The sequence below is a fragment of the Pristis pectinata genome, chromosome 8, assembly GCF_009764475.1.
Source record: "Pristis pectinata isolate sPriPec2 chromosome 8, sPriPec2.1.pri, whole genome shotgun sequence".
Lineage (NCBI taxonomy): Eukaryota > Metazoa > Chordata > Chondrichthyes > Rhinopristiformes > Pristidae > Pristis > Pristis pectinata.
This window is the reverse complement of record NC_067412.1, coordinates 101091874-101111059: the sequence shown is the minus strand read 5'-3', so window position 1 is coordinate 101111059 and position 19186 is coordinate 101091874. Positions and strand designations below refer to the sequence as shown.

General features: G+C 43.8%; 1 protein-coding gene across 11 annotated transcripts in view; it reads right to left on the bottom strand.

Moving 5' to 3' along the window:
• fgf13a (fibroblast growth factor 13a) overlaps positions 1-19186 on the bottom strand; it is a 441705-nt gene that overhangs the window by 94844 nt on the left and 327675 nt on the right. For all 11 annotated transcript variants that reach the window (XM_052021018.1, XM_052021024.1, XM_052021016.1 and 8 more), the window contains one exon: positions 18316-18426. In XM_052021018.1, the coding sequence (XP_051876978.1) occupies positions 18316-18426 (111 nt within the window). The remainder of the gene's footprint in view (positions 1-18315; positions 18427-19186) is intronic.

Below are 19186 nucleotides of genomic sequence, written 5' to 3'. Positions count from 1 at the left end.
TGAGCTCCAGAAACCCAGCTTCAATCCTGACCTCCTGTGCTGTCTGTATGGAGTCTGCACCTTCTCACCGTGTAGGTTTCCCCCGGCTGCTCCGGTTTCCTCCCACACCCCAAAGACCTGCAGGTCGGTAGGTTAATTGGCCACTATAAATTGCGAGTGGTACAATTGGGGGGAGATGATGGCATGAGTATAAACGGGTGCTTGATGGTGCATGCAGACTTGGTGGGCCGAAGGGTCTGTTTCTGTGCTGTGTGACTCTATGTCTATGACTCTGTGATGTAAATGGGAGAGGAAGGGAGCTAAAGAGATAAGTAGATGCGGGAGCAAGGGAGGGGAGGGGAGAGAGATAGAGAGAGAGAGATAGAGAGAGAGAGAAAGAGAGAGGGAGCAAGAGAGGGAGAAAGAGAGAGGGAGAAAGAGAGAGAGAGAGAGCGAGAGAGAGGGAGAAAGAGAGAGAAAGGTGATACAACACATATCTCTTTCAACTTCCACACTCCCTGCTGCACCAGTCACAAGTCCCGTACGATGTTGGATCATACAGCATGGGAGGAGGTCATTCCACAGGTCATATAGGTTCTGTCTCTTTAGAAGAGCTTTTCAATTCGATCTCCAAGCTCTTTCTACATAATCAAGTGGATATTTCTTGTCCAAAATTTATCCAACTTCCTTCTGAAAGTCATTATTGAATCTCTTCCCAGTGGCCTCTCTGATGGTGGATTCCAGATCACAACAAACACTGTGCAAGGGCTACGTCTGCAGTGACAACTTCTGCCAAAACCTAATCACTATCTTCCTGATCACTTTTCACTACAAAGGACTTCACTTTTGTTCTAATTGTGTTCTTTCTTGTATAATTGTGTACAATGTTTAATTTATATTGTTCATGTGAATATTGTGTCTCTAATGCTAGGTGCCTGTGATGCTGCTGCAAGTAATGTTTTCATTGCAACTGTGCACACATGTACTTGTGCAGATGGCAGTGGCTTGATTTGACTGCAGGCCTGTCAGCTGTGGCTGCCTCAGGCTCCTCCAGGGGATTCTGGAGAGATGGACTTCTGCAGGCTCCTGGCTCTCTGGCTGGGGAACCGGCCCTGTGCCTGCAAGCACACAGATGCAAGTACAGCAGTCTCACCTCAGTGATGGGGAGACACCAGCCACAGGGTGGTTACATATGCAAATAATCTCGAATGATTTTAACTGATTTTTTACTGTGTGTGAATGTTTTTTAGCTTATATGTAATTAAAAAATTATTTTAGATTCTTTTACAATTTGTACATTACTGGCAAGGCCAACACTTATTATCCAGACTGAATTGCCCTTGAGAAGGTGGTGTTGCACTAGATTCTTGATGCACTGCATTCCTTCTGGTGAAGGTGCTCCCACTGTGCTGTTGAGGAGGGAGTTTCAGGATTTAGACCCAGTGGCAATGAAGGAACAGTGACAAGCTAGGATGGTGTGCAACACGAGGGGACATGCAGTTCATGGTGTTTCCCTATGTCTTCTGCCCTTGTGCCTCTTGGTGGGAGAGGCTGAGGGTTTGGGAGGTGCTGTCAGAGCCCTGGGTGAGTGACTGCAGTGCATTTTGTAGATGGTATACACTGTGGGTGAGGGAAAGATTGCTTGCAGGGGGGGGATACATGGAGTGCCAATCAAGTGGGCTCCATTTTCCTGGATATTGTTGAGCTTCTTGAGAGTTGCTAGAACAGCACTCATCCAGGCTACTGGAGAGTGTTCCATCATACTCCTGAAATGTGCCTTGTCAATGGTGGAAAGGGCTGGTCCTGGGGTGTCAGGATGTGAGTCACTTGCCACTGGATACCCAGCCTCTGACCTGCTGTTGTAGTCACAGTTGTGTATCTGGTCCAGTTGGGTTTCTCGTCAGTGGTGACTCCCAGGATATTGATAGAGGGGGACCCAGCCACTAAATGTCAAGGGTGGATGGTTAGGTTGCTGGAGATGGTCATTGCCTGGCACTTGTGGTGCAGAACAAAACTGATGCAAGTCATATGATCCCACACTTCATCAGAGGAAAGATTTAACATTCCTGCTACAGTCATTGAAGCAAGTAATTTTACATGTAATGGAGTGGGACTGATGTCCCTAAGGAAGATTCTTCCAATGAAACAGAAAACTAAGCAAAGATAGAGAAATGAGGAAACCGTTAAAGACTAATTAAGGTGACTCCACACTGAATGAAAACATCTCTGAAATCTGCGTATAAACAGCTAAAAAACGATTACAGCTATCCACAAAATGGTCTTAAGGTTTTCGAATGAGAGAGAGGAACAACTGAGGCAGATCAATTGGCAAATGGAGAGTGGTTAAGGCCAGTATTTTTAGGTGTCTCTTTCTCTTGATGAGAATTGATGGTCGCTTTGTAGTTATTCCATGCTGATTAAGAAATATGCCAGTGAAAATCAAGGACATTGACCAGTGGCTTCACTTTGATAACAGTTTTTTGCAAAGGTTTGCATTGTCACTGCCTGAAATCTCTCACGGAACTGTATTTTGTTTTGTTCCAGTCTACATTGGTATTGTTGTATCTTCATTCCATCTCACCATCTCAGTACCTTATTAACTCTGCACTACGGTAAACTGAACCAAATTCTATCCATGTTTTCCTTTTCATGTTTCTATTTCCATTCATTTTCCATTCATATGGAAACTCATAACATCATAACTCCCATGAACTCCTATTTGCCCCTCTTCCCTGCTGACCTCCCATTAGATAACATCATTGTTATTATGGAGATTAAACCCCACCATATCAAAATTGGAGGTATCCTCATCCTCCAGAAAACCTCACTCTAACTTCTCTGCAAAGTAATCGTTTTACATTTCCAGTCTTCCTTTCCCCTAAATATATCGTTAATCCCAAACTTCATGTTCATTTCCCACAGTTTCCCAAATTAATCATCCTCATCTGGCTTCCATCTCCCAACAGGACCACAGTGGCCTTTATCAAAGTTACCAGTTTCAACTCCTATTCCTGTAACCATGGAGTATTATTTTAGAGTTCCTTTCCTGTGTCATTTCTCTGCAACTCTTAACATGGCTGACTGCACCATTGTCCCATCGCCTCCTCCTTTGTCCAGCTCTCCAGGACAAATCTCGCTCATACTCATTGCTATTTATCTGCTCAAAGCCAGGAATCTAGAGCACTGCCTTCCGTCCCTGCTTGGTACTCTTTCCCAAGCACCTACCAAAGATTCACTGTTGCCCCCAACTCACCACCCCACCCCCAGCCCCTGCAGTCCACTTTTCCTCATCCATACACTGTTCTGCACACTGATAGCTCAGTGCCCTCAGATACATCGATCACATCCAGCTCTACCTCCCCATAACCTCCACTGATTTCCCCCAGTGTCTATTCTGTCACACCATCCATCTGCACAGCCACGGGCTGGATATTGAGAAGGCGAGTGGCTTCATTCTTTTCATTCATCGTCCTTTTCACTGTCTGAGCATTAACGAGAGATCTATCTCCTCCTTCTTACCAATGATGCAACTTAAGACTGATGGAAACAATTGTTCATTATTAACCACTGAAATTCCAAAGAATCAGTCTTGATGTAGAGGTGACACTCTTGCTTCTGAGTCAGCAGATCATAGATTCAGGTCTGCCCCAGAACTTGAGTACATCTCTTGCTGGGAACTCAGTGCAGCACAGTGGAAAGCTAAACTGAGGGTTTGTCAGCCTTCCCGGGTGAAGGGAAAAGCCCTGAATTGAAGAAGAGCAGGAGAATTTTTCTGGGCAATATTTACTGGTTAATTAGCCCATTGCTCATTATGGGATATTGATGGCTGCTCTTTGGATATCCAGTTGCTCAAGATTATTTCACTAAATGTAATATGGTTTGTTACAACCTGAGGTTTGGAAAGGTGCCTCTTAACAGTGATCTTCATCTTACTGCAAAGAATCTTTTGCCCAAGAGATTGTCACTTGGATGGTCTAGAGTGTCACTTGGCCCAGATGGTCTGTGCCAGTGATTAAACTCCACACAAGTCCCACGTACCAGTCATCATCTCACTTCATTATAGTTTCATTCTATTTCTTTTTTTTCAAAGAGAATCAATTCCATGGAGTGAAGTACTATAAATTAGTACTACAAGTGCATAGTTCCCTGAAAGTGGTGTCACAGGTAGACAGAGTAGTGAAGAATGCATTTGGCACACTGGCCTTCATCAGTCAGGGCACTGAGGATAGGAGTTGGGACATTATGTTGCAGTTGTACGAGACGTTGGTGAGGCTGCAACTGAAGCATCGTGTTCAGTTTTGGTTGCCCTGTTGTAGGAAAAATGTCATTAAGTTGGAAAGAGTGCAGAGAAGATTTAGCAGGATGCTGCCAGAACTCAAGGGCCTGAGTTATAAGGAGAGGTTGGGCAGGCTGGGACATTATTCCTTGGAGTTGAGGAGACTGCGGGGTAACCTTACAGAGGTGTATAAAATGATGAGCGGCAGAGATAGGGTGAATGCACACAGTCTTTTTCTCATTGAAAGGGAATCTAAACTAGAGGGTGTAGGTTTAAGGTGAAAGGGGAACAATTTAAAAGTGACCTGAGGGGCAACTTCTTCACACAGAGGGTGGTGAGTATATGGAACGAGCTGCCAGAGGAATTGGTTGAGGCAGGTACATTAACAACATTTAAAAGGCATTCAGATAGCTGCATGGATAGGAAAGGTTCAGAGGAATTTGAGCCAATCAGGGGCAAATGGGACTCGCTTAGATGGGCATCTTGGTCGGCATGGACAAAATGGGCTGAAGGGCCTGTTTCTGTGCTGTATTACTCTATGACTCTATAAATTCAAATGTCTTTAAATAATACTCTCAGTGTAAATATTCTCCAATTATTAACATTGATTGTTTGCCTGTATCTAATTCATCAATCCAGCTAGGAATGTAACTGCACACCACCAAAATCTGTGTCTTCCAAATCATCAATGAAATTATAAATCATACAGTCTGTACTGGAAATTTATCCGTGGTATGATGCATAATTTATGATCGTGCTACAACGCCTGGGTGTTACACTATGAATATATTGGACCTACAATACAATGAATGAATCTTGAAAAACACAATCGATAATGTCAATGTAAAGAGAGGAAGCGTTTGCTGTCTCGGTAGACACAGCCTTCGCTCTCCAAATTGACTAATTAGTCTGTGGTTTCCAATCACACGCATTGCACCAACTGTTGCAGGCATGCATAGTTTTTGAAAAAAACATTTTTTAAATTAAATTCTCAAACCATTTTATCCTTCAGAAAGATGAACAGCTGCATCTACTCAGTGAAGGAGAGAAATTCCATCTCACTCCTGATGTGCTGTTCACCCTGCTCTTTTATCACTGAATCTCTTTTGTCCTCCACCTTATTACCTTTTGGTTCACCCCCCTCCCACACCACCCCCCTAACCCCTTTCTTTTTACCTTAAGACTTATTTATGTGGAACTTTTCCTGGTTCCGTTGTTTTTGCACTATTTATGTATTTATGTAATTTATAGTAATTTTATGTCTTTGCACCGTACTGCTGCCACAAACAACAAAGTTCACGTCATCTGTCGGTGATAATAAACCTGATTCTGATTCTGAAAGTCACCAGCCTGAAATGTTAACCCCGGTCTCCCCCTCCACAGATGCTGCTTGACCTGCTGAATAATTCCAGCATTTTCTGTTTTTATTTCAGATTTCCAGCTCCTGTAGTTGTTTGAAACTCAATGAGATGTTACCACTACCTTGGGCTCTGGCAGCTCAGGCATTTTTTTACACTAACGCTGCTGCATGAATTGCGATAGGAAAGAAGTGGGTGGCTTAGACAAAGTGGATCCCAGTGGTCTCCCTCAATCTCCAAACTGGGTTTGAGCAAAGTCATAGAATCATAGCACAGAGTACAACAACAGGCTATTCAGCCCATCATATCCATACTAGTATTTTTGCCCATTTAACAAATCCCATTTACCTGCATTAGGACTGTATCCTTCTATGCCTTGCCTAGATACGTGTCTAAATGCCTCTTGGACATGCTGATCACATCTGTTTCCACCACCTCCTCTGGCAGCGAGTTCCAGATATCAACCACTCTCTGGGTAAAAAACTTACCCCTCAGATTCTCTTTCACACTCCTTCCACTCAACCTAAGCCCATGCCATCTGGTTTTGGATACTCCTACATGGGAAAAATAGTTTTGACCTTCTACCCTCTCGACGCCTCCATAATCTTCTATCAGGTCACCCTTCAGCTTCCTTCACTCCAGGAAAGACAGTCCCAGCCTGTCCAATCTCTCCCCATAACTAAAGTCCTCCAGTCCAGGCAACATCCTGGTGAATCTCCTCTGCACTCTCTCCAGCACAATCACATCCTTCCTATAGTGTGGTGACCAGAACTGCACACAATTAAGTGTCAGCTTGGATTAAAGGCTGCACGTTGAACGTGAATGGGGCTGTGAGCTTAAGTCTCAATCCCAGTTTTCAGCCCATAGTCATGGCCAAAACTACTGCTGTCATGTGACCCCATCACTCTGATCTCCTTCTGACCAGGTGTCACACGTTATTAGTTATCACTCCTGTAAAGCTCCTTCCCCTCTGCATCAATACTTATTATACATGGGGCTGTTTGGCCCATCATGTCTGTGGTAGCTCTTCGGGAAAGGTCACCCATTAGTCCAACTATCCTGTAGAAATTCACTTTTTCAGAATTTTTCAAATGTCCTTTTCAAAGTTCCTGTTGAATTGCTGCCACCACCTCTTCAGGTGGCACGTCCCAGATCACAATGCTTCGTCCTCTCACCTTTGATGCTGTAAGAAAAGTTTTTAAGATTGGTTCCATTGATGACCAATCCTCCCTCCAGAGAAACTTCCACTTCTTGACCATCAGCTCCCTTCGTAATTTCAAACACCTCCATGGAATCTTATCTTTCCTGTCCTGAGCCCATAATCCCAACTTCTCCAATGTTTCCATTGAATCCCCTCATTCTTGCTTTCTGGCAAAACCCTGTCCCCTCTCCACTGCCTTGATATCCAAGGATCATTGAACAGGCATTGGAGAGGGCTACATTCAAAACGACAAACACTATCTGTTACATTCACTGCTGAAACAGGGGTTCCAGGGATCTGTTTACAATCTAGTCAACCCAGGAGACAGAAGGCTGTGGCACTGATCACAACACCAGCCCGATAAGGGGGAACTGGCCTGTGCGAGGTGTAGGCTAGTGGCAACCTGTACTCAGCAGCCATGGTTTAATTGGTGGAGCTGTTGCCTCTGAACCTGAAGGTTAAAGATTCAAATCTGACATGTCCATAATTAGCCTGAGGCTCTGACGTAGCACTGAAGGGGTACTGCACTTTGGAGGTGTTGTCGTTGGGCTGAGATGTTAAACTGAGACCCTGGCTGCCTCCCAGATGTGACACACTCCCCAGTGTTTTGACCAATACTTATTCCTTAATTAGCCTCACCCACACAGGGATCTTGGCACCAGTGAGCTATTAGTTTCTGCAGGTTCAACGTAATAGTTTTGCTTTTTTATCTAGCTTTGGATCCATATTTTTGTATTTTCCTTCTAACACAGAGAGGCCATTCAGCCTTAATGTCCATGCTGGCTCAGAGAAATCCCATCAACCCCATTCCCTCATTTCCCTGTAACCCATTCTTTCTCAAACGTTCATTAATAGACCCTGATCCTCCCACCAGCCACCTACACCAGAGGACACTTACATAGCTAACCATCCAGCTAACTTGCACATCTTTGGGTTGTGGGAGGAAATGAGAGCACCTGAAGAGAAACCCAAGTGGTCACAGGGAAAATGTGCAGACTCCACATACACACAGGATCAGGTCACAACTGAAGATGGGTCGCTGGAGTTTTATGCTTTATTGACTGCTTTTTCAACCTGCCCTGCAAACTTCAATGATTTGCACTCATGTACCCCAGGTTTCTATCCTTGCATTCTTTAGAGCAGTACTTTCTATTATAGACCCCTTCCTTCTTCCTATCAAATTGTGTCACTTTGCTTCACTTTCCATTAAGCTTCATCTTAGCCCATTCCACCAGTTTAGTGAGTAACAATACTACCTTTGTTACTGTTTACCACACTCCCAAGTTTTTTGTCATCCATGAGATTTTGAAATCGTGCTCTCTACAACCCAGGTCCATGGGATCAAGAGATTTACAGAAAAATGTGATTTCAGCTGTGAATCCAGGGATCACTACCGCATACCTTCCCCACAACCCTCCACCCCCTCTGTCCTCTAAACCAATCTGAGAAACAACTGTTCACCACCGGTTTCTGCCAACTTCATATCCTTGCTGCCGAGCATCCAACTTGTCTCCCAAGCTTATTTTATGTTCCTTTAACAAATACTTTGAAGTCCATCTGTGCAACAACTGAGCAACTTCAATACCAGGGTTAAAAAACGGCATAAACCTCTGGAAAGGTGTAACTGGCTCGGATGAAGTAGGGGATGCCATCTCCAAAGAAGTCCTTCCCCTGATAAAGTATGTGGAATAACATCTTCAGAAGAGTCGAGTACAAGGGCTCATGGAAACACTCTAGATCCAGGCAGTGATACCAGTTAATAATAACCAAATAATCTATATCACTCACGCCAAGGCAGGTACCATTGATTACTGGACTGACCAGAGTCTATGCTAGAGTCCATTATTAAGGATGAAATAGCGGCATATTTGGATAGCAATGATAGGATTGGGTCGAGTCAACATGGATTTACCAAGGGCAAATCATGCTTGACTAATCTACTGGAGTTTTTTGAGGATGTAACCAGGAAAATAGACGAGGGAGATTCAGTGGATGTTGTATACCTCGACTTTCAGAAGGCATTTGATAAAGTGCCGCACAGGAGATTGGTGGGTAAAATTAGGGCTCATGGAATTGGGGGGCAGGTATTAACATGGATAGAAAACTGGCTGGCGGATAGGAAACAAAGGGTAGGGGTGAATGGATGTTTCTCAGAATGGCAGGCCGTGACTAGTGGGGTGGCACAGGGCTCGGTGCTGGGACTGCAGCTGTTTACGATCTATGTTGATGATTTAGATGAAGGCATTGTGAATAACATTAGCAAGTTTGCTGATGATACAAAGTTGGGTGGCAGTGCGACATGTGTAGAGGAAGTTAGGAGAATTCAAGGTGATTTGGATAGGTTGGGTAAGTGGGCAGATACTTGGCAGATGAAGTTTAATGTGGATAAGTGTGAGGTTATCCACTTTGGGAGCAGGAACAGGAAGGCGGATTATTATCTGAATGGTGTGGGGTTAGGTAAGGGGGAAATACAAAGGGATCTAGGAGTCCTTGTTCATCAGTCACTGAAAGTGAATGAGCAAGTGCAGCAGGCAGTGATGAAGGCTAATGGAATGTTGGCCTGTATCACAAGGGGAATTGAGTACAAAAGCAAAGAGATTCTTTTGCATTTGTACAGGGCCCTGGTGAGACCACTCCTGGAGTATTGTGTAAAGTTTTGGTCTCCAGGGTTAAGGAAGCATATCCTGGCTATAGAGGGCGTGAAGCGTAGGTTTACGAGGTTAATTCCGGGGATGTCAGGACTGTCTTATGCTGAGAGGTTGGAGAGACTGGGATTGTACACGCTGGAATTGAGAAGATTGAGAGGGGATCTGATTGAAATATACAGGATTATTAAAGGATTGGACAAGATAGAGGCAGGAAATATGTTCCAGATGTTGGGGAAGCCCGGGACCAGGGGGCATGATTTAAGAATAAGGGCTAGGCCATTTAGGACAGAGGTGAGGAAAAACTTCTTCTCCCAGACGGTTGTGAATTTGTGGAATGCACTGCCTCAGAGGGCAGCGGAGGCCAATTCTCTGGGCACTTTCAAGAAGGAGCTAGATAGGTTTCTTATAGATAGGGGAATCAAGGGATATGGGGACAAGGCAGGAACAGGATATCGATTGTTGAGGATCAGCCATGATCTCAAAATGGCGGTGCAGACTCGAAGGGCCGAATGGTCTACTTCTGCTCCTATTGTCTATTGTCTATTGTCTATTGACCAACATCTAACTTGCTCTGCTATCTTCATCAGGTTAGCTCCAAAACAATGATCCCACAAGAAAATGGGATGTTGAAGACCTCAAGGACTCCATGAGTAAGGTCTCTTCAGAGAGTGTGTGTGGAGGAGCTGTGGAGTGTCCACGATGCCAGGACTGCTTCAGTCCACCATAATTAGCACCTGCAAAGACTGGGCAGTGCAATGGTGCAGCAGGTAGAGCCACTGCCTCACAATGCCAGAGACCCGGGTTCAATCCTGACCTCAGGTACTGTCTGTGTGGAGTTTGCATGTTCTCCGTGACCACATGGGTTTCCCTTGGGTGTACCGGTTCCCTCCCATATCCCAAAGGTGTGCAGGTCGGGAGGTTAACTGGCCACTGTAAATTGCCCCAGGTTTGTAGGTGAGTGAAAGAATCTGGGGAGAGCTGCTGAGAATGTGGGGAGAGTAATAATGGGATTATTGTAAAGGGGTAGTAGGTGTGGATAGTGGGCCGAAGGGCCTGTTTCCATGCTGCACCTCTCTGACTCCAGACTCCATGGCTCCTGTTTTCTCTACCAGAGCATATGGGAACCAGTTTTATGAGTATAGTCATGACATTCAGGAGCTAATTAGCTGCAAATGCAAGGTGTTGTTGGACTCAAAACTCCAACATCCCTCAAAGGGAAACAAATACAAGTCAGTACCCTGAAATCCAATCAAACTCTTGTGATCCAAACAACAGATGGTAGGTAGAAGGTGTGCACGAGATCCAATAGCCACCTGATTACTTCATAGGTTCTTCACTTCTTTGAAAAGGATCTACATCCCAAACAGCCAAGAGCCAACCTGAGGAAATTTTGTCAGTGGCAGTCAGGCAGCCTGCAGGGAGCCTTTTGAAAAACTCCTCAACCAAATGTCCTTGACTCCATCCCACAGCACAGGCTGCTAAGATTGTAACCTTCGTGCATTTTGTAACTGGTACACGCAGCCACTAGGCACCGTTAGAGGGAATGAATGTTTAGGGAGGTAGTTCCAATCCAACGGGCTGCTTTGAGTTTCTCAAGTGTTGGAGCTGTACTGATCCAGGCAAATGGAAAGTATTCTATCACGCTCCTGACTTGTGCCTTGTAGATGGGGAATGATGTGGAGGGTCAGGAAGTGAGCCACTCGCTTCAGGATGCACAGTCTCTGATCTGCTACTTCACCTAAGGGATTTATGTAACTGTTCAAGTTAAGTTTCTGTGCACGATGACTCTGTGGATGTTGAACGTGAGAGACTAGATGATGGTAATACCATTGAATGTCAAGGATAGCTGGTTAGACTCTCTCTCACTGCAGGTGGTCATTACTTGACATTTGTGTGGTCTAAATGTTACTTGCCATTTATCACCTCATGCCGAAATGTTGAAATGTTGTCTAGGTCTTGCTGCATGTAGGCATGGGCTGCTACATTTGTTGTGGAGCTGGGAATGGGATTGAACATTGTGCAATCATTAATACATATCCCCATTTCTGACCCTATGATCAAGGGTCTTTGATGAAACAGTTGAAGATGCTTGTGATTCGGACAATGTCCTGAGGATCTCCTGGGGTTGGGAAGCTGGACTTCTAAAAACCATGCCGATCTTCCTTTGCCAGAGGAGAGTTTTCCACTGACTCCCATTGGCAAATGTTACCAGGGCTCCTTGATCCCACACTTGATCAAAGGTTGCTGATATCAAGAACAGTCACTTTCACCTACCTCTGTAATTGATGCCCTTGGTCTATGTTTGCACCAGGCTCTGATGAAGTCCTGGCAAAACCACATTTGATACTGGCAAGCAGCGTACTGATGAGTAAGTGTCTTATGACAGCAATGTTGACAACACCTTTGACTGAGTGTAGGGTAATAGTGTAGTATCACCCACTTTGGATGTGTCATGTGTTTTATTGAGGAGATGCATGTGGACAATTTTCCACGTTATCAGATGGATGCTAACTAGTGTTGTAGTTATATGTAACCAGCTTGGTGAGCGGCATGGAGACACAGAGACCGCAGATGCTGGGGTCTGGAGCAACAACCAATCTGCTGAAGGAATTCAGTGCATTGAGCAGCATCTATGGGGTGGGTGGGGGGAAGGAAATTGCCAACATTTCCCCCACAGATAGCCCCCACAGAGGAGCTGCCTCCCCTCTCCACTCTCAGTCCTGATGCAGGGTTTCCTTGATTTCTGCTGGTCATAGAGTCCGGAACTGGGGGGCAGAGTCTAAAAACCATTCAGGAAACACTTCTACACATAGAACATAGAACAGACCAGCACAGGAACAGGCCCTTTGGCCCACATGTTGTGCCGTTAGTTAAGCTAATGAAACCTAATTACACGTATACCATCTGCCTGCACATATCCCTCCATTCATGTACCTGTCTAAAGGCTGTTTAACATCACTGTCATATCAGCCTCCACCACCATCCCTGGCAGTGCATTCCAGGCACCCAGTACTCTCTGTGTAAAAATCTTGCCCCGCACATCTCGCTTATACTTTCCCTTAGACATTTCAACCCTGGGAAAATGATACTGGCTGCCTACTCTGTCTATGTTTCTCATAATTTTATAAACTTCTATCAGGTCTCCCCTCCACCTCTGCCGCTCCAGAGAAAACACCCAAGTCTGTCCAACCTCTTCTTATAGTACATGCCCTCTAATCCAGGCAGCATCCTAGTAAACCTCTTCTGCATCCTCTCCAAAGCCTCCACATCCTCCCTATGATGGGGCAACCAGAATTGAATGCAATATTCCAGATGCAGCCTAATCAGTGATTTATAAAGCTGCAACATAACTTCCTAACTCTTGAACTCAATGCATTGACTAATAAGGTCAAGCATTCCATATGCCTTCTTTACCACCGTTCTACCCCAGCAGGATGACTTTTGGAATTTGGAATTTTCTGTCACCAAGTAGTAATCATTACTGGGTCAGATGTTCCATTTGTGATGTATCATTGTTAATAGTGTTTTAATAGATATAGAGCAAAGGTGGATACATGCAGTTAGGCCACAGATTAGCTATGATCCCTATAATGAAGGTTGGGGGCTGGGGTGTGGAGTTGAGTTGCCTCTCTGTGATATTTGCAGTTCAGAGCCTTAGAATTGTGGAATTATGACTGTGGAGATTTGGGTCACAATGCACTGAGGCTGTTTCTTTGTCTAGACCAATCACATCACTCCCATTCTCCACCCTTTCCCCAAAGCCCCAAAAATTATTTTCCCTCGAGTACCTCCCCAATATCTCCTGCTAAAAGCCCTGAATGATTCTGTGTCCAGATTATGACAGAGGAGGGAAACGTATCGGTCAGAGGACTCATGTGATTGGCTTCCCTGTCAGGGAAGGACAGAGCCATTCATCTTGTTTTGCTGAGCTGCTGTGTGAGGAAGAGGGAGACGCAGTCTGTGTGGCTTGAGCTGCACTTGTACTGCTGGCAGTGTGTGGGCGTCTGAATTTTATCTAATTAAACTGTGGGAAAATCAAGGAGCAGAATTCCTAGTCTCTGGAAGATATCACCATGGCAATAATATCTTCTACTGCTACTGAAGCTCACTTGCATTGAGAATTTAAGGACTGTCATTACCTGTATTAATTGCAGTGGGATAAATGTAATACCATTGACCTATAAGCATGGAAATGTCAAAATAAAAACTCACAGCCAACTGTTTTGATGTGATCACATGGAAAGCTTAAATCATCCGTGTAAAGGCCGCATTTCACTCTTTTGAGCAAGGTGTCAACCCATTTACTTTAAATCCTTCATTAAAAAGGGGAACTAAATTATATATGAACACATTAAATGTTAATATGATAACTGGCTGGTCTCTCCATCCTTCCCATATCGATCATAAATAATCTACTCCAAGCATCATTCACTATTCCTGGTCAACACGTTTCAGAGAGGAGAGAATTTAGTGTCGTCTATTCTAGGAAAAACTATTCTGATTATTGAAATAAATATCTATGGTTTGAGCCACCAGTTTAATTTTTATTTATGCATTTTTGAAGGAAGTGTCATATCTTGTTCTTACTGAGAAAACATAATAGGAACAGAGGATCAGCCATCCTTGTAAATGTGCCCAGATATGCCTGTGGAACTCTTGTAATTGCTCAGCCTTGAGATGCCATGTGTGCTGACATAAAGGATGATGATATTGATGTGCTTCGGACAATCTGAACAACCAGTTCCCTCTGTTTAATCAAGTTATTTTATTATTCAGAGATTTGGAAAGAAGGTAATAAATGTACTTCCAATAAAATGTGATAAACATTTCTTTATGAATATAGATCCAGTAGCACAAATATTGCACCAACCCTAAAACATGAAATAAGTAGCTCCAGGTGAGCCTGTTGCAAAGGTAACACATAGAACATGGTAGAGCACAGGAACAGGCCACTCGGCCCACACTGGTTGTGCCGACCATGATTACAATCATAACTAATCCCATCTGCCTGCATGTGGCCCCTTATTATTGAATGGTCCCCTGGTACGATAAACTGGACTCTTGACCTCACAATCTACCTTGTTATGGCCTTGCACTTTATTGTCTGCCCGCACTGCACTTTCTCTGTAACTGTCTGCATCCTGTTATTGTTTTCCCTTGTACTACCTCAATGCACTGTGTAATGAATTGATCTGTATGAACGGTATACAAGACTTTTCACTGTACCTTGGTGCATGTGACAATAATAAACCAATTTACCAGTTTACCCTCCGTTCCCTGCCTGTACATGTGCCTGTCTGAATGCCTTTTAAACATTCGTGTTAATATGGTAAAGGAAAGTGGAATGGTGTTAATTCAGGAAATCCTCAATCTTCACATTTTAACCTTAAGCCTGAACAGAGAGTGTGCTTCCCCATCTAAATGTTAAAGAATTCAAACTGTGTTGGCATAAGCGGGGATTTTTAATATAATGCCTCAAAGCATAGTTAAGAAACTACGCCAATGTTCCATTTGATCCTATTGTGAATGGCCATTTAATTTGTTCACTTTTTCATTTGGTTAAGAATTTTGAAATCTCCAATGGCTTCTATTTATCTGCACTTAAATCTCAGAACGCAACACGATTATGTTCCCAAGGCACTGTAACTCCAGTCACACTCGCTGGATAATCTTGCACCTGGCCGTATAGCTATCTCTGATTGTTATTTTTACCCAGCTGGGTCCTTGTATTAAAGCAATAACTGTTCAGCCACGAGTATCGACATTCACATACAATTGCTTGGGCTAATTCTCACATTATTATCTTGCATTGTTAACATAGCTGGATGGAAACTGAGAACTTCAACACAGGGACTAAAGATGGGACTTAAGGAAAGATGGGTCAAATTAATAGAGGGTTTGGCTAAAGCAAAGCAGTTTCCACCAGCATGAGAGGCAGTAACCAGAGAACACAGACTGAAAGGGATTGGCAAAGGAAGCAGAGGGACATGAGGAGAACGGTTTTGGGCACTAAGTTGCTATGGTCTGGATGGCACTCTCTGAAATGGTGGTGGAAGAACTTCCTGTAATAGGGAAGTCGGTAAGTAAATGCAACTTTAGGTTGGAGGAAAATAGAAATGGAATTGGAAAATAATCCATACCCCTGGATTGTAATTCTGCACAGAGTACAATGTGGCTGGGCTGATTGAAAGGTAAGCACAACGTGTCCAAGGGAATAGAGTATGGATCGGACAGGCCAAGAGCAGTGTGAGAGTGATGTGCACAGTGTGAGAAAATTTGGGACAACCCGGAACAACCCTGCATACCCCTACCCCTCCCAGACCCTGCTCTACCCACCTTTGGGTCGATTGGCCATGTCATACATTCATCGAGTCATAGAATTGTACAGCAAGGAAAACTGACCCAACTCGTCCATGCTGACCAAGTTGCCTAACTGAGCCAGTCCCATTTGGCTGTGTTTGGCCTGTATCCCTCTAAACCTTTCCTATCCATGTACCTGTCCAAGTGTCATTTAAACGTTGTAATTGTAAGTGCCTCTACTGCTCCTCTGGCAGCTTGTTCCGGATATGCTTCACCCTCTCTGTGTAAACGTTGGCCCTCAGATCCCTTTTAAATCTTGTACTCTCTCACTTCAAACCTATGCGCTTTAGATTTAGACTCCTCTGTCCTGGGGAAAAGACTGTGACCCACTTTATCTATGCCCCTCTCTAAGGTCACCCCGCAGCCTCCTACACGCCAGTGAAAAAAGTCCCTGCCTATCCAGCTTCTCCCTATAACCCAAGCCCTCCACTCCCAGCATCATCCCAGTTTCATGACATCCTTCCTATAGCAGGGAGCTGTACTGTGGAGGAAATTACTAACTCCAAAGAAAGAACCTTGGATCTTATATTCATGCAATCAGATGGCATCAAAGTAACGTGTAATTTGGGTAAAAATTGATCTTGAAGACAAATGTAATGAATCAATTTCTTTCTGTGGAATTTCAATTGCATTCCCTCTTTTCTGCCACTATACATTATATTATATATAAACTCTGCAGCAAAATATCATAGCCTCAAATCAAAAGAGAATTACTTTCTCTACCATAAACTACCTGGTTCTATCCATATATTGAAGTTGTTATTGAACTTCACTGCATGCAAGGAGGATATTCAGCCCTTCATGTCTATGCCAGCTCTTTGAAAGAGCAACACACAAAGGAGCTGGAGGAACTCAACAGGTCAGGCAGCATCTATGGAGGAAAATGGACAGTCAACATTTCCACCAAGACCCTTCATCAGGACTGGAAAGAAAGAGGGGAGAAGCCGGTATAAAAAGTGGGGGGGGTGGGGGGCAAGAGCTGGCAGGTGATAGGTGGATCCAGGTGAGGGGGCTGATAGGTGGAGGACGGGGGAGTGGAAATGATGCAAGAAGCTGGGAGGTGATAGGTGGAAGTGACGAAGGGCTGAAGAAGATGGCATCTTATGGGAGAGGACAGTGGACCATGGAATGAAGGGAAGGGTGGGGAGGAGGAGTGTGTGGGTGACGGGCAGATGGAGGGGGGGAGGGGAAAGAGAAGGGTGATGGGGCTGGTGGGATAAAGGAAAAAATCCTTAGAAGGAGTTCCCCATTTGGTCCCATTCCTCTGTTTTCTCCCCATTCCCTCTAATTTGTTTATTTTTTCACTAATTTCCCTTTCATATTTCCCTTTGAATATGCTCTCACGGTCCTTTCAGACAACATGTTTCCGATCACAACAACTTCTCCATAGAAATACTACCCCGAGATTTATTTTCAACAACTCTCTGAAATTGACCAAAAGAGGGAAGCAAAATCAGGTCCCTGACCTGAAACATTAACTGTTTCCCTTCCCACAGATGCTGCCTAACCTGCTGAGTGTTTCCAGCATTTTCTGACTGTATTTGAGGTAAAACTGGAAAAAGAATAGTGTTCCAGCCATGTGTACAGGCATTCTTTCTATACTATGAAACAAAGGAGGATTTTATGTGAACTAAGTAAGGGAGAATGAACTAGAGCAAAGTAAAAACTGTGGAACATATAGGTAATAGTGATCATAATGTAATATTCTTTCAGATAATGATTGAAAGGGATGTTAGTGTGACCAGTTCCAGGGTAAGTTAAGAGAAAAGTTGATTTCTGAGGTGCTGAAAATAAAATTGGCAACAATATTGGCAAATGCAGCCAAAAAGGTAAAAGGAAGTGTTTTTTTTGCCGTAACTAAACTCTAGTGAGAAACTGTTGTTGAATAAAGGAAGAAATGAAGAGCTGTGGGTAAGGACAGAGACAGAGTATGTTTGCAGGGCATTCTACGGAGTGAAGAGTCGCAGGTCTAGTTCACACTGCAGATGACAACACAGCTAAAATGAGGGGACATGAAACAACTGTTGGGATTGCATCTATTTTAATGCAAGGAGTCTGATGGGTAAGGCTGATGAAATGAGGGTGGTGATTCATATGGGAACGTAATGTTGTTGCTGTCACAAAGACAAGGTTGAAAGCTGGGTAGGACTGGTAACTGAATGACCCCGGATCGAACTTCAGATGTAAGAGAGGTGGCATTGCAATATTGATCAAACAGTCCATTACTCCAATAAGGAGGGAAAATTGCTCTCAAAACAGGCTCCACGGATAGAGCTTGGAAACAAAAAGGAGTGGAGGGAGATCACACTGCTAGGGGTATATTACAGGCATCTAAATAGTCTGTAGGGACTAGAGGAACAGGTACATAGACACATCACAGAGAAGAGCAGCACACAGTTAATCTCCATTTGAAATACTTTGAATTCCTTAAAACAAAACAGCTGAAATTTGGCAACTGCAACCCCCGAACCAACCGATACATGTGACACTTACTGTAACTACTGCCTTCCTCCTTTGTGCCATCGATGACACCATCTGGTTGCAACTGCAAGTGGTAGCCTTGTCTGCTGTACAACTTTGTAATAATGCCTTTAAGCTGAGGCTCTGAAAACAGAAATTGAGATCTCTGTTAGAACAGTGCAGACACAGGAAATAAAATGCAGATCACTGCGCATATTCAGGGTTTTGCCTTCTTTCCCATTCAAAGCCCAATATGCCTGGAATGTTAACAGAATAGCACCGACACTCACTGAGGCAGACCTATGGAATTATTGCTGTGAAATTTATATGCTACCCATCTCTGGTGAAAGACTTGAAAAACGTCACAAAATCTAAATGCACAGACAGTTGAATTCAGCTGAAATTCTGAGGAAAATATTGAATGCCTTATCATGTGACTCTTTAAAGGAGACCCATTACAAAGTGCTTGTGGGTATAAAGAAAACACTTAATTGTATTTAGTTGTGAACATACACCTGGCTCTCTCTTTTGATGGATGATACGTTACCAGAATACATGCTTTTCCCAGGAGGAACCTACCTTTCAGGCATACAAAGAATAGCAGTTTCTTCATAAGATGCCCATAGCCCACGGGGAAATGTGTTCATCAAAGCATGAAAATGGAGACTCACCATGCCCATTCTAATCATTTCACTCATAAAAATTGATACTGGGCTCCTGCAGATTCTGGGAGAGACTCCAGTACCTCGAACGTTCCTCCCACATAAAATTTTCATTTATTCTACTCAAACAGTTTTATATATATAAATTCAAGAAAACCTGCTAATAGGACAATTGGCTTCCTACTCTTCCAGTGTGTAAGCACTCAGGCTGGAAAGACTCACAGCTGATGAAATGATTGACC